The following is a 13,996-nucleotide window of genomic DNA, read 5'->3' on the forward strand; positions in this document are numbered from 1 at the left end:
AGGGCAAGAGGCGTTTAATGCCCGGCGGAAGAAGAGAGCTGCGCGGCGCAGAGCCTGAAACTCCGCGGCGGTCAGGAGCCGAGCCTGCAGTTCGGAGGCGGCACCTCCCGGCCGCGGGCGGAGGGCGGGGCGCCCGCGCCGGAGGGCGCGCCGGTGGAGCCCGGCCCGGAGCGTGTGCGCGTGCGCCGGCCTGCCGCAGGGCCCCGAGGGGTGGGCGGGGCGGGCGGCGCTCGGCGGCGCTGACGTCGGCCGGCCGGCGCCCCCCGCCCCTGCGCCCCGCCCCCTCCCTGGGAGGACGCCCGGACGGAACCGATCGCGGCTGGTTTGAGCTGGTGCGTCTCCATGACGACACGCGCGGCGCTATAAGTAGCGGAGCGGCGGCGCGTCGGGCTTTGTCAGTCCCCTCAGCCTCCGCCGCCGCTGCCCCTCTGCCAGCGCTCCGGCGCCACCTCGGGCCGGCGGTCCTCCGCGGGAGGGAGCGAGGCGGCGGGCGGCCGGGCGGGCGGCTGACGGGGGCGGCGGGGACAGCGGCGGGGCGGCCGGCGGTCCTGCGCGCTCGGCGGCGGCGTCGCGTCTCCATGGGGTCGGCCCGCGGCGCCCGTGCGCTCTAAGGTGAGAGGGGCGCACCCGGCGGCGGCGGGGAGGGGGTGGGGAGGGACGGCCACGTGTCCCGGCGCCCGGGCCGGGCCGGAGGCCGGGCAGACCCTGCGCCTGGAGCTGCGGGGACAACGTGGTCGCCAGCCGGCCGCCGGGCCCCGACCTTAGTGGGCCGCTGCGCCCCCGGCCCTGGCGTCCCGGGTGAAGCGGGGCGCCGACCCCCGGCCCCCTGCGCGCTCGGCGGCCGCCGTCCCGGCTTAGGGCTGCCGGGGGCTGGAACCGGCGGCCCCGGGTTCGCCTCCCAACCACGTAAGTCAGGATTTCTGAGCCGGAAGCTGTTGAGAAAGCTCGGTCGTTCCTTCAACCGCTATTTTTTTTTTTTTTAAACCCACGTGGTAATCCGGTAACAGGTGCAGGAGAGGTAGGAGGCGAGCCGGCGCAGGTCCGTTTCACTCATCGCTCGTGCTCACTTTTATAAGGAAGAGACGTCCCGTTCTGCCAGGTTGCCCTGAATTCTCTTTTTTTCTTTTTTTAACTTTTGGTTTTGCTCCGTATCCTGAGCAAATGTCGCAATGTAAAAACCCACTCGAGTCGCTGGAGCTGAGATAATCTAACTGATAATACTGATCCTGCCATGGCGTAGAATTGCTTAAGGAATCTTTGAATGACTTGGTGATTTAAGAAAGTCCTCGATTGTGGAGATCGCAGTTCAGGCGAGCAGGCTCAGACATAGGAGCCGGTCCCAGGGTTTTCAAAAAAGGCTTATGGAAAATCTGAAATGATGGGGGCAAGTGTGGGGCGCAGAACCTCTTAGAAACGTCTGGGGAAGACGGAGGTGTTGACTTTATTCAGACCTAAAATTGGCCATAATTTGGATAACTTCAGTGGCTGATCGAATTAGTGCTCGGCTTCCTTTTAGCCCATTGGCAGTAAAGAATTTCATAGTAGAAAAGCGCTGTCTTGTGTTCACTGAGTCACTGTTAAGTAACAGATAGGAACACCAAAGGGTGTTCTTGGGTGAAGTTCCTCTGTATTGAAAGTAACTGAAATAAAGCTTTGAAAGATACAGGAAAGCCCAATGTGTAATAGTGCTGTATTTGAAAGAAACAAAAGCTTCTAAGTTTAAGCCTCAATATTGCCTTAAAAATAGTTAACCCTAAATAACCCAGTCTGCCACCTTGGAGCCTACTTACGTGCTGTTCTGAGAGACACAGGAGTTTACCGGCAGCATAGGCGGTTTGACAGTGCCCGAAAGTCACATTAGATTAAGAATACACGTTCTGCCAAGCATGGGTTTGGATTTATGGCAGGCCCGTACCCCTGGGCCTCTCATAGTGTCCCATGCCAGAGCAAACTGTGGCCCCGAACCATTGCCTGGCCTCTGCCCATAGGCTGCAGGCACTGAAGCGGGTTGCACAGTGTCAAAGGAGTCCTCCCTGGCAGAAATGGGGTACCATCAATAATTTTAAGATAACTGCTGTGAAATTTCATGAAGGCCGAGGACAGCAGCCCTGACTGTTAAACGCGCTTTATTTTTGCTTATTCCTAATTCATTACCTTGCTTTTATTTTTCTGTAAAGTTTGTCAAAAATCATTCCCAGGTGGTAATCATTAATAGCCAAGCAAATGTTAGAGCACCTGGAAGGGCAGTTGAGATTGCCAGAATGGCTGATGGGGTAGGCAGCGCTGGTTTAAGAATACTGATTTCTGGTCAGATGTGGTAACTATATTACAGTAATGTTGATTTGAAGATTGCAATTTAAAAAAATACATGCCTGGCATGACAATGAGCACAATTCTCAGGAGACCGCAAGAGCCGTCAGCAAATGACAGTGATGATGCCTATGTAGGACTTGGGAATGTGCAAGATGTTTATACAGCAACTTTCGAGAATCCCTGTAATGCTATTTTAAGCTTCTAAAAGAAGAATAACACTGAAGTGAGGTAAACTAAGCATCATAGAAGTTTCCCTACCAGTGAACTTCAGTACAGAAACGTTTCTGAAACGTGCATTCTGCATTTTTAGCAGGAATATTTGAAATACCTTTTTTGAGGGAGACTACTATATATGGAACTTGAGTGTCCAGAAGTCTAGTGCTGATCCTGTGGTGTCTCATTCCGTAGAGGTTTATGAAATCATGGGAGGACACCAATAGGAATGGTGGGATTCCCAACCTCAGCAAGTGAGCTCTCTCTGGAGGGTGCTTGAGTGTGTGTGTGTGTGTGTACACGTACCTGACTATATTCCAATTTGCTGTGTTCAGATTCTGCTCAGCAGGACATTCCCACTGCTGCACCAAGGGCACCCGAGTCTTCAGCGGGACAGGGATTCCTGGAGAATTACCTTTGTGAAGAGCTGGCATAATTTAAATTCCATCTTTTGTTTTCCGTGTAAGTGTTCATGGTTTATCTTGCTAAGAATTACTAAGTCGTGCTAGGACTTCCAAGTAAGTTTGTCTGCCCTGTGCAGTTTGTTGTGTTTCAGAAAGATATCAAGAAGCCATGAACAGCTTTAGTAACGAGGAGTTGGACTGCCATTTCCTGGATGAAGGCTTTACTGCCAAGGACATCCTGGACCAAAAAATTAATGAAGTGTCTGCCACTGTGAGTACACAGCAAGTCCTTGCTGGTGGCGCAGCTTTGAGAGTGTTTGGGGGGGGGTGGTGAGTGGGAGACTTCGGGGGGGGGGTCTCGTGGGAATGTACATGTCCTCTTGGGGCGCTTGGAATGTGATTGGCTGTGAATCACCCCGTGGCAGTAGGGATGGACTAAATTATTGAGAATGATGGGCAGGAGGCGGGAAGGCTGCATATGGGACGTGTTGGTAGACTGACTGCTGACGGTTTCCTGTAACTCTGGCCCTTACCGCAGGATGATAAGGATGCCTTCTACGTGGCGGACCTGGGAGACATTCTAAAGAAGCACCTGAGATGGCTCAAAGCGCTTCCTCGGGTCACCCCCTTTTATGCGGTCAAATGCAACGATAGCAGAACCATAGTGCAGACCCTCGCTGCCATCGGGACAGGATTTGACTGTGCCAGCAAGGTGGGTGAAAGCAGCAGAACTCAAAGGGTTGCATGTAATGGCCCTGGTGTGGGCAGCAGGGCAGATCCCGGTGTCTTGCTGGGGCAGTAGACGTGTTGATGGCGAGTAGGGATGGCGGCGCCTTGCCCTGTTTTCCGGGTCTTCCGCGTGTCGGCTACATGTATGTAGCCTAACACCTTCTCTTTCAGACTGAAATACAACTGGTGCAGAGTCTCGGGGTGCCTCCAGAGAGGATTATCTATGCAAATCCTTGTAAACAAGTGTCTCAGATTAAGTATGCCGCCAATAATGGAGTCCAGATGATGACCTTTGACAGTGAAGTGGAGCTGATGAAAGTCGCCAGGGCGCATCCCAAGGCCAAGTGAGTTCACACCTCCACCGGAGGCGGGGGCTGACTGGGGGTCGGTGCAGCGGCAGCCAACTCAATTTCCAGTCCTTAGATTTCCATACTTTGGAATGTTGCCTGGGTCAGAGACAAAGTAGAAAAAAGCTTAGGCCCTCTTGGTGGGTGAGATCAGATCAGACCCAGACCGCAGGGCACCAGAGCCACGGAGTCTGATCCCCTGGCCGCAGGTGACCTTCATCGCGGGCATCTGACGCACTTTGCTTGGTTCTAGGTTGGTTTTGCGCATCGCCACTGATGATTCCAAAGCAGTCTGTCGCCTCAGTGTCAAATTTGGTGCCACACTCAAAACCAGCAGGCTGCTTTTGGAGCGGGCGAGGGATCTTGATATTGATGTCATTGGTGTCAGGTGAGCTCTTGGTGATGGCAGGGCGAGAAGTTAACGGTAGACCATGTGGGTGTGACAGGCTTGCTCCCACTGGGAATAGTTATTTCCAGAAATAGCATATTCTCCTGTCTTTTGGCCCAGCTTCCACGTGGGAAGTGGCTGTACTGATCCCGAGACCTTCGCACAGGCCATCTCTGATGCCCGCTGTGTCTTCGACATGGGCGTGAGTCTCCGTAACCCCACTTGGGAGGAGGGGCCGGGGTGGCAGTAACTGGTCCCAGTCCGGGAATTAGCCTCTGGTCCCAGTTCTCCTGTTAGAGTCTGTTAACCCTCCCTGCCGCGCACATTGCTCATGACTTGTTGCGAAGCTGGTGACTGACGGACATGATTTTCCTGCCTCTAGGCTGAGGTCGGTTTCAGCATGTATCTGCTTGATATCGGTGGTGGATTTCCTGGATCTGAGGATGTAAAGCTTAAGTTCGAAGAGGTAATTCATAACAAAACCATAATCGCTAGCCCCTTAGTTCCTTTTTGAATGTCTCAAAATGCAAAGTGGTTTTGTTTTTTTCGTTTTTTTTGGTTTTTTTTGGTTTTTTTTTTTTTGCTTTTTAGGGCTGCACTTGCGCCACATGGAGGTTCCCAGGCTAGGGGTCTAATCGGAGCTACAGCTGCCGGTCTACGCCACAGCAACACCAGATACGAGCTGTGTCTGCAACCTACATCACAGCTCACAGCAATGCCAGATCCTTAACTCACTGAGCGCGGCCAGGGATTGAACCCACAACCTCGTGGTTCCCAGTCGATTCCTTTCTGCTGAGCCATGATGGGAACTCCAAAATTCAAAGTGTTTATTTCACTAATACCCAAAGGGATTCTACAAACGTGAAAATAACGTCGTGGTGTGGTGTTTTGAGTGGCTTCTGTGCTGTTTAAAGTCATATTTGATATTTTTTGGTTTTCTAAAATAAAATGAACCCAAAGCCGTGGGAAAGTGGACTGCATTGCGAGCTGTGGCTTTGGAGAAGCGTGCCCACTTGGGCATCATTTCCCCAGAGGGTCTTTGCTAGAATTTGTGCTGCTTTTTCTTAAAACATTTTAACTGTTTTAAGTCATAGAAGTTATGCCATTGTGTGCTGCTCATTTATGAAATAGATGTATTTTCTTATTAAAATTATGTGGGCGTTTCCGTCGTGGTGCAGTGGTTAAGGAATCCGACTAGGAACCATGAGGTTGCAGGTTCGATCCCTGGCCTTGCTCAGTGGGTGAAGGATCTGGCGTTGCCTTGAGCTGGGGTGTAGGTCGCAGATGCGGCTGGGATCCCGAGTTGCTGTGGCTGTGGTGTAGGCCGGTGGCTACAGCTCTGATTCGACCCCTAACCTAGGAACCTCCGTATGCCGCGGAAAGCAGCCTTAGAAAAGACAAAGAGACAAAAAAAATAAATGAATAAAAATAAAAACTAAAGTTATGTAGTGTAGGCCACACAGGAAGATATATCCTATTGACACATTTTGCTATAAAAAAAAAAAAAAAGCGCTGTGGAAATAATAAATTTGTACCAGTGTTTAATAAAATGACACTTAGAACATCGTAAAGAGGGTGGAAAGGGCATCTGGAGGGAACTGAGAAGGGAAACCACAGGCGCAGGCAGGCTGGTTTCCAGGGAGGTGTGGGTGCTGATGGCTGCTGCGATGTTTTTGTTGTCTTGTCAACAAAGCGCTGTGTGCCTTGCGGGTTCCCCTTGACCCCCTGCTCCCTTCTATCTCGGGCAGATCACCGGTGTCATCAACCCAGCGTTGGACAAGTATTTTCCCCCAGACTCCGGAGTGAGAATCATAGCGGAGCCAGGCAGATACTATGTTGCATCAGCCTTCACGCTTGCAGTTAACATCATTGCCAAAAAACTCGTGTTAAAGGAACAAACAGGCTCTGACGGTACGTTGCAGGGGATGAGTCATTGCACGTATCACGGAGAGTTGGTACCAAAAGCGGTGACTGAGACGCATTTGCCTTTCCAGACGAGGAGGAGGCCAGTGAGCAGACGTTCATGTATTACGTGAACGACGGCGTGTACGGCTCCTTCAACTGCATCCTGTACGACCACGCCCATGTGCAGCCGCTCCTGCAGAAGGTAGGCGCCGCGGGAAGCACGTGCGCGTCCGGGCGCTCGGTCAGAGCGGGGAGTCATCAGATGTTTCTCTCTCAACACAGAGACCCAAACCGGATGAGAAGTACTACTCATCCAGCATCTGGGGACCGACCTGTGACGGCCTGGATCGCATTGTCGAGCGCTGTCGTTTGCCCGAGATGCATGTCGGCGATTGGATGCTCTTTGAAAACATGGGTGCTTACACGGTGGCTGCTGCTTCCACGTTCAATGGATTCCAGAGGCCAGCCATCTACTATGTGATGTCGGGGCCCACGTGGTGAGTGACGGCAGTGCGGGTTCATGGTTCTGATAAGGCTAGATACCTTCCAGGAGTTCCCGCTCCGGCTCAGCAGGTTAGTTAAGAAGCTGACTGGTATCCACGAGGATGCAGGTTGGATCCCTGGCCCCATGTCACTGGGTTAAAGATCCAGTGCTGCTGTGAGCTGTGGTGTACATTGCTGGCGCGGCCTTAATGAATTGATACCTTCCAGGATTTAGGCTTGTGCTTGTCTGGTTAGTTGGGTAAGAAATTGATGTGCTTAGGATTAAGGAGTTGCTGTTGCAGCTCAGTAGAAACGAATCTGACTAGCATATGTGGAGGACGCAGGTTCAATCCCGGGCCTTGCTCAGTGAGTTAAGGATCGGGTGTTGGTCTGAGCTGTGTTGTAGGTCGCAGCTGCGGCTCGGGTCCCGGAATTGCTCTGGCTGTAGTGTAGGCCAGCGATTACAGCTTAGCTTTGACCTCTAGCCTGGGAACCTCCATATGCCACAGGTACAGCCCTCAGAAGACAAAAAAAAAAAGGATTAAATGTTCATGATGTTTAAATTTTTCTCCCTGTGTTAAGAATATGCTCTAGCTACAGCAAAAATTTGACAGAAGATTGTAAATCAACTGTAATAGAAAAAATAATCTTAAAAGTGTCTAAGAGTATGCTCGAAGAGGGAGTTCCACTGTGGTTCCATGGGTTAAGGACCCGACGTTGTCTGTGAGAATGTGGGTTTGATCCCTGGCCTCGCTCAGTGGGTTAAGGGTCTGGTATTGCCACGCAAGCTGCAGCGTAGGTCACAGATGTGGCTGTGGTGTAGCATCCAGCTGCAGTTCCTATTCACCTCCTTGCCCAGGAACTTCCATATACCACAGGTGCAGCCATAAGAAGAAAATATGGGCGTTCCCATCTTGACACAGCAGAAACAATCCGACTAGGAGCCATGAGGTTGCAGGTTCGATCCCTGGCCTTATTCAGTGGGTTAAGGATCTGGCATTGCTGTGGCTGTGGTGTAGACTGGCAGCTACAAGCTCCGATTCGACCCCTAGCTCGGGACCCTCCATATGCTTCAAGTATGGCCCTAAAAATACAAAAATAAAGTATGTTCTGGGAGGTTCTTAGTGGCACAGCAAGTTAGGGACCTGGCATTGTCACTGTGGCTTGAGCCACTGCATTCAGTCCCTGGCCTGGGAATTTCCATATGCTGTGGGCTCAGCCAAGATGTGCGTGTGCGTGTATTTTAGAAATTTTGGGAGATAAAATGGAAGGAAAATCCCTCCAATAATAGCGGTTTATTTTCAGACTTCAAGCACAAGATTTTTTTGGCTGCACCCGAGGCATGGGGAAGTTCCCAGGCCAGGGCTTGAACCTGTGCCACAGCAGTGACTGCTTGAGCCTGCTGAGCCACCAGGCATGATCATCCTAGAAAAGCCTGAGGAGGGTATTGCTGTGTAGCCGGAACATTTTAACGAGTGCCTCTGACGTGAGGTTCCCTTCTTGCCGGCTGGTTCCAAAGAGGGTTCGGAAGACGGGCTTGTGTTAGAGATACATCGACTCGCTTCCTGGTGACATCGTAGCTGAGGACGTAAATAGGCTCGTGAGCAAGTTACTCTGCAAAACGGCCCGCTGAGGAGTGACTCAGGGTTTCTGAATAGGCCGCTCTGTCTCTCGCAGGCAACTGATGCAGCAGATCCGGAACCACGACTTCCCCCCGGAGGTGGGGGAGCAGGATGTCGGCCCTTTGCCCGTGTCGTGTGCTTGGGAGAGCGGCATGGAGCGTCACCCGGCAGCCTGTGCTTCGGCGCGCATCAATGTGTAGACACCACTCTTGTAGCACCTGTTCACTGCGAGTTTAGCTTGAATAAGGGTTTGGGGGGACCGTTTAACTTAATCACCGCTAGTTGGGAGACGTCTATGAGTAGGCTGGCACAGATGCAGCAATGTGGGAGACAAGGAGATGGGTCACACTTATCTGTGTTCCTATGGAAACTATTTGAATATTTGTTTTATATGGATTTTTATTCACCTTGCAACCATGCTACTAGAGTGCCCTTCACCTGCCGAGCAAGCGTTTGTAGCTTGTGCGTTGGCAGGATGGGCCGGAAGCTCAGTGCTGTGACCTGTTTTAAAAAAAGATAATAAAATATCTTGAAATAATTAGGCATTGAGGAATTTTTACAGCGTGTCCATTCCAGCGGCGCCCCAAGGCCTTGGGAGTTGCCTGGGGTTGAGTATTTGGAAGCCACCGAAATGCCTTCTTCCTGTTTGTTTTATTTCAAGCCCTCGAGCCCTGGGGCAAGCTCTGTGGGTTCTCAGAAGAGTGGCTGTAGGCCACACGCCGTGGGAGGGATGAGCACCGGGGCAGCTAACAGCTCGGGCTACCCTGGGTGGCCGAGGCCACTGTGAGCTGGCAGTGCCCAGAGCCCTCTGTCAGCTCGCCCATGCCTGTCACAGCCAGAAGGCGCGAGGCCCTTCCCGCTCCCACAAAGAGCAGACGAGTTGCGGGTGGAGCACAGCTTTTGGCCGCTCGCTTATTTTAATAAATGCAGCTTTGTCTCGTAGATGTGACCTTGACCACTGGCCTTGTGTGTTCTCTTGTACCCCTGCTCCCCAGAAAAGGGCTGCAGGCTTTCCTATTCAGTGGCCACAGTGAGAGTTGTGAATCCTTGCTGTGCACAGGGAGGAAGGAGGAAGGCGGCCGGCCAGCCACGAAAGAGGCACATGGCACTTGAATGCCACCATTCACTGCAGGTGTCACTAGCTTCATTAGAGGGGGATGGGGTCGGAGTGCTACAGGTGGGCAGCATCTTACCCCAGGGAACTAAAGTCCTGCTGATGCTGGTGGTACCTGTGAGGAAGGGGTTGAGGTAGTGACTCTGTCCCTAAAAGGCCGCCTTCCCCGAGACCTGGTTCAGCTTGGATGCTGCTCCGTGCCATGTTCACTGGCCTTGCCTCTTGGCCGCTTTGCCACACTAGGACCTGGTGTGTCAACAGCCCTGGTGACGCTTCAGGGACGCAAGAGCATGGCTTTAGTTGCCAGACCCTGAATTTTAAGATTTCTCAGGAGTCACAAAGGAAGCAGGTCTGCTTTGGAGTCTGAGGAGAGGAACAAGGCTTCGCCGGACAGTCTGTCCCACTTCTGTGAGCGCGTCGTCCCCGGGCCCTGAGGACGGAGGAAGAGCTGCGGTTCTGAGGTGGTTCTGAGGTTCTACTTAGGTCTAGTGCAGTCTGGCCGTGTGGCCAGGGCTGGAGGGTAGGGAAATAGCCCCAGGTGGTTCCATGCCACCCACAGCCTCTGCGCCCGCCTGCTGAGAGCCTGGTGAAGCCACTCATGAGCCCTGGAGTCTGGTGCCGGCCAGGTGACCTCCGGGAGTGGGCAAGTGAGTTTGCCGGAGCGCAGAGACCTCAGACGGCTGGGTGCGTGTCACGCTCCTCCAGGACCGGCCAGTCCTGGTCGGCCGTGTGTACCTCCCAATCCCCCGTGAAGACGGCACTGTCTGGTCCTTCGGAGAAAGGACATTTCTAAACCTTGGCTCCAAGTGCATACAGCCGACGCCTCCAAGGCCATGGGCGCATCGTCCTCGTGAGGATGCTGGGTCCCACGCGGGGTCTCCAAACCCGGCCGCCCTTGGGGAGCGCCTCACATACAGATGGCTGGCCCCAGCCCAGGCTGGGCACACGGTGACCACTTAGACAAAAGGGTCCCTGCCGTTCCCATGCCACAGTGCCATCCAGACAGGAGCTTTCGGGGGACAGATGAGAGCGCAAAGCTACTGGAAGAAAACATTTGACGTCAAAAAGGCAAGAGACAAATGGAGAAACTGTAACACACACACGTGGAAGGAAGGGGTTGGTCTTTCGCATTGAAAGAGCTCCAACAGATCAATAACAAAGGGAGAATCCAATAGGAAGCGGGCAAGACTTGAACTTAGGTTCACCGAGAGAGGACCTTGAACATGAACAGACTTTAAAACGTATTCATTCTAAAACGGCCTGCTTCTCACCCGGCGGGTTGGCAGAGACCACAGGGGGCTTGCTGGCTGGGCGAGCAGGCAGGCTCGCCCACGGCAGGTGGAAAGGTGAAGTCGCCTCTCTGGAGGGAACTTGGCAATATCAGAAATAATCCACCTTATCTTTATCCCAAGAATTCTAAGGAATTTCTGGCAAATCCACGTACAAGTCTTTTCACTGTGGCATTTTTCACACAGCACATCTTAGAAACAAACAGCCGTACATTCATCAAGAATGTCCTGATGCGGGAGTTCCCGTCATGGCTCAGTGGTTAAGGAACCTGACTAGCCTCCCTGAAGACGTGGGTTCGATCCCTGGCCTTGCTCAGTGGGTTAAGGATCCGGTGTCACCGTGGCTGTGGTGTAGGCCGGCAGCTGGAGCTCCGATTAGACCCTTAGCCCGGGAACCTCCATATGCCACAGGTGCCACCCTAAAAAAGAAAAAAAGAGTGTCCCAACGAGGAGTTCTCATTGTGGCTCAGTGGGTTAAGAACCCAAGCAGTATCCATGAGGATGCAGGTCGGATCCCTGGCCCCCCACTCAGTGGGTTAAGGATCTGGCGTTGCTGTGGCTGCGGTGTAGACTGGCAGCTACAGCTCCGATTCGACCCCTAGCCCAGCAACTTCCATATGCTGCGGGTGGGGCCCTAAAAAGAATAAGTCCTAATGAGATGTTGGGTGCTCCAGAGCCCAACAGGAGCTGACGTGGACAGCCGAGCTGGGTCAGGGGGCCCGAGCAGGGCGGACCAAGGCCTGCTCTTCAGCAGTGAAGGACCAGCAGGGCTCTCAGACCAACCCGGCTAGGGGGGCTGATGGAGGCAGCAGAGCCACAGGGGGCCAAGGCTCCACTCCTACCTACCCTCCGAGGTGGGGGTCTCTGCCCTGTCAGGGGTCACCTGGGGCCGGGGTCAGACTCTGAGTCTGCACCTGGGCCAGTCTGTGCCCAAGGCCAGGCCGGAAGCCTCCGGACCACCTGCGGTCCGTGCCCTCCACCGCCCTCTCCAGCCTCCTGGCTGACCCTCCTTTGGCCCACGCAGGCCTCACTCGGCTTGTCTTCCGCAACGGGTGCCGCCAACCCCCCATGGTGACCTCCACAATGCGGTGACCCCCCACGATGGTGGCCTTGCACGTCTGTGCAGATCCCATGCTTACTTATCAGGTTTTCTCAGGCTCCTCTATCAGCTGGCTGGTCACCTCTGTTAGGGATTTTTCTGGCCCTCCCCGTCGCCTCTTCAGTGTGGGCCCTGCCTCTGCTTTGCCCAGCTCGGCTTCCTCCCTCCTTTCCTCTTGCTTCCTTCTTTCCTTCCTTCCTTTCTTTCTCTGCATCCATGGCCTATGGAAGTTCCCGGGTCCAGGGATCAAACCCGGGCCAGAGCTGAAAACAACTTTGCAGCTGCAGCAATACCAGATCTTTAACCCACTGTGCCAGACCAAGGCTCAAACCAGCACCTCCATAGAGACAAGCTGGATCCTTAACCCACTGTGCCACAGCAGGAACTCCTTCGCCCAGTTTTTACCACATCCGTTTTCAAAGGAGGGGGTTGTCTGCAGAAAAGGCTTTGCTGAGCCTTCCCAGACGCCTTTGCACAGATGACACGAAGACCGGAGAGGCTGCCCTCTCCTGTGAGCTCCCAGCCCACGGGTTAAGGAGAAGGACCTCAGCGTGAACAGGTGCGTGGTCCCAGCTCCTGGCCACTTCCCGTGGGAAAAGAACCATGGCAGGAGGGAGCCAGCATCTCTGTCCCCCTGAGGGCAGAGTCCCAGCTCCGGGTCCCCACTGTCTCCCAGCTGTCCCTCTGCTGGGGTGGCAGCCTGGAGCACCCACAACTCTGGAGCCCAAAGAGACTGCACCCGGAGCTGCAGTCGTGCGAGCCTGGGGCTGCCCTGACTCAGCAGACCGGCCGGGCTAGTACAGTGCCCCCCAGTGGCCTCCTCCCCAAGAAGGGGGACTTGCGAGTGCTTTTGCCTGGGGTCATGGGGAGCATCCGTGAAGCTCAGAATTTAGCGCACTGAGCAAAAACACCTCAGAAATGCTTCCTGCTCTTTTATGGGGTAGGAGGATTCTTCCCATCCTCACTGCTGACTTGAGAATGCAGACGGTCCTGACAGATTGTGTCCTGGGGGTGGCCTGGCCCCTGCAGCTTCAGACCTGCCCTGGTGGCTGTGTGGGCTCAGCTCCATGGCTTGACAAGTACAGTTACTAGATTTAGCAAATAACAATACAAGACACTGAGGGAGTTCCCGTCGTGGCGCAGCAAAAACAAATCCAACTAGGAATCATGAGGTTGCGGGTTCGATCCCTGGCCTCGCTCAGTGGGTTAAGGATCCAGTGTTGCCGTGAGCTGTGGTGTAGGTCACAGACGTGGCTCGGATCCGGCATTGCTGTGGCTGTGGTGTAGGCCGACAGCTGTAGCTCTGATTCGACCCCTAGCCTGGGAATCTCCATATGCCGCAGGTGCAGGCCTAAAAAAAAAAAAAAAAAAGGGCAAAAAAAAAAAGAAAAAAAAAAAAGACATTGCATGGGACCTATGAATACCGAAGGATTACTAACCAATAATAATTATCTGAAATTCAGGTTTAAATGGATGCCCTGTATTTTATGTTTCAGCCCAGTTGACCTCAGCTTCTGTGTGCTGTGTGGCCCATAGAAAGTCTGGTGATCCTCCAGGCCTCAGGCTCCTCATCTGTCAAATGCGACAAGGACAGAAGCCCCCCCCACAAGCAGGCCTAGGCGACTCCTAAACCAGGCGAGGGATCTGCACACCCAAGCCCAGGACGGCCCTCCCGGCTGTGGCCACCAGGGGGCAGCAGCACCTCGTGCTTGAGGCTCCTCCGCTGGTCTGGCGCCACGACCCCGTCCTCAGGTCCCTTGGTCACTCATCGAATGCTGACAGAGACCCGGCTGTGACAGGAGAACTGTGGGGACTGGAGTGTGGCCCCGTTTAGAGGGAGATCCAGGGCCAGCCACACCGGTCATTTGGGCTTTGAGGTGGGGCTCCAGACAGCCTCGTCCTGGACCAGGCTCCTCCCTGTGAAACTCCCTGAGCCCCGTAGGTGAGGCCACCCCTGTCCCAGTCCACCCCCATCCCCACCAAAGGCCCAGTGGACAGCAGGTGGGTCCCCGCAGCCTGTGTTTTCTGCCACCTCCCTGTCCAGAGCAGGTAACGCCTCCCAGCCTGCGCTCTGCAGAAGCCCACACAAC

The 13,996-nt window shown here is 54.0% G+C and overlaps 1 protein-coding gene across 2 annotated transcripts; it reads left to right on the forward strand.

Annotated features, from left to right (window-relative positions):
* On the forward strand, positions 318-8,949 carry ODC1 (ornithine decarboxylase 1). 2 transcript variants are annotated; one of them, XM_021085889.1, is made up of 12 exons: positions 318-612; positions 2,862-2,988; positions 3,068-3,201; positions 3,469-3,642; positions 3,831-4,003; positions 4,260-4,394; positions 4,515-4,596; positions 4,777-4,860; positions 6,143-6,305; positions 6,389-6,501; positions 6,582-6,796; positions 8,460-8,949. In XM_021085889.1, exons 3-12 carry the CDS (start codon positions 3,100-3,102, stop codon positions 8,602-8,604), a joined length of 1,386 nt encoding a protein of 461 aa, XP_020941548.1. In that variant the 5' UTR covers positions 318-612; positions 2,862-2,988; positions 3,068-3,099; the 3' UTR covers positions 8,605-8,949.

This window comes from Sus scrofa, chromosome 3, assembly GCF_000003025.6.
Source record: "Sus scrofa isolate TJ Tabasco breed Duroc chromosome 3, Sscrofa11.1, whole genome shotgun sequence".
In the NCBI taxonomy this organism is placed as follows: domain Eukaryota; kingdom Metazoa; phylum Chordata; class Mammalia; order Artiodactyla; family Suidae; genus Sus; species Sus scrofa.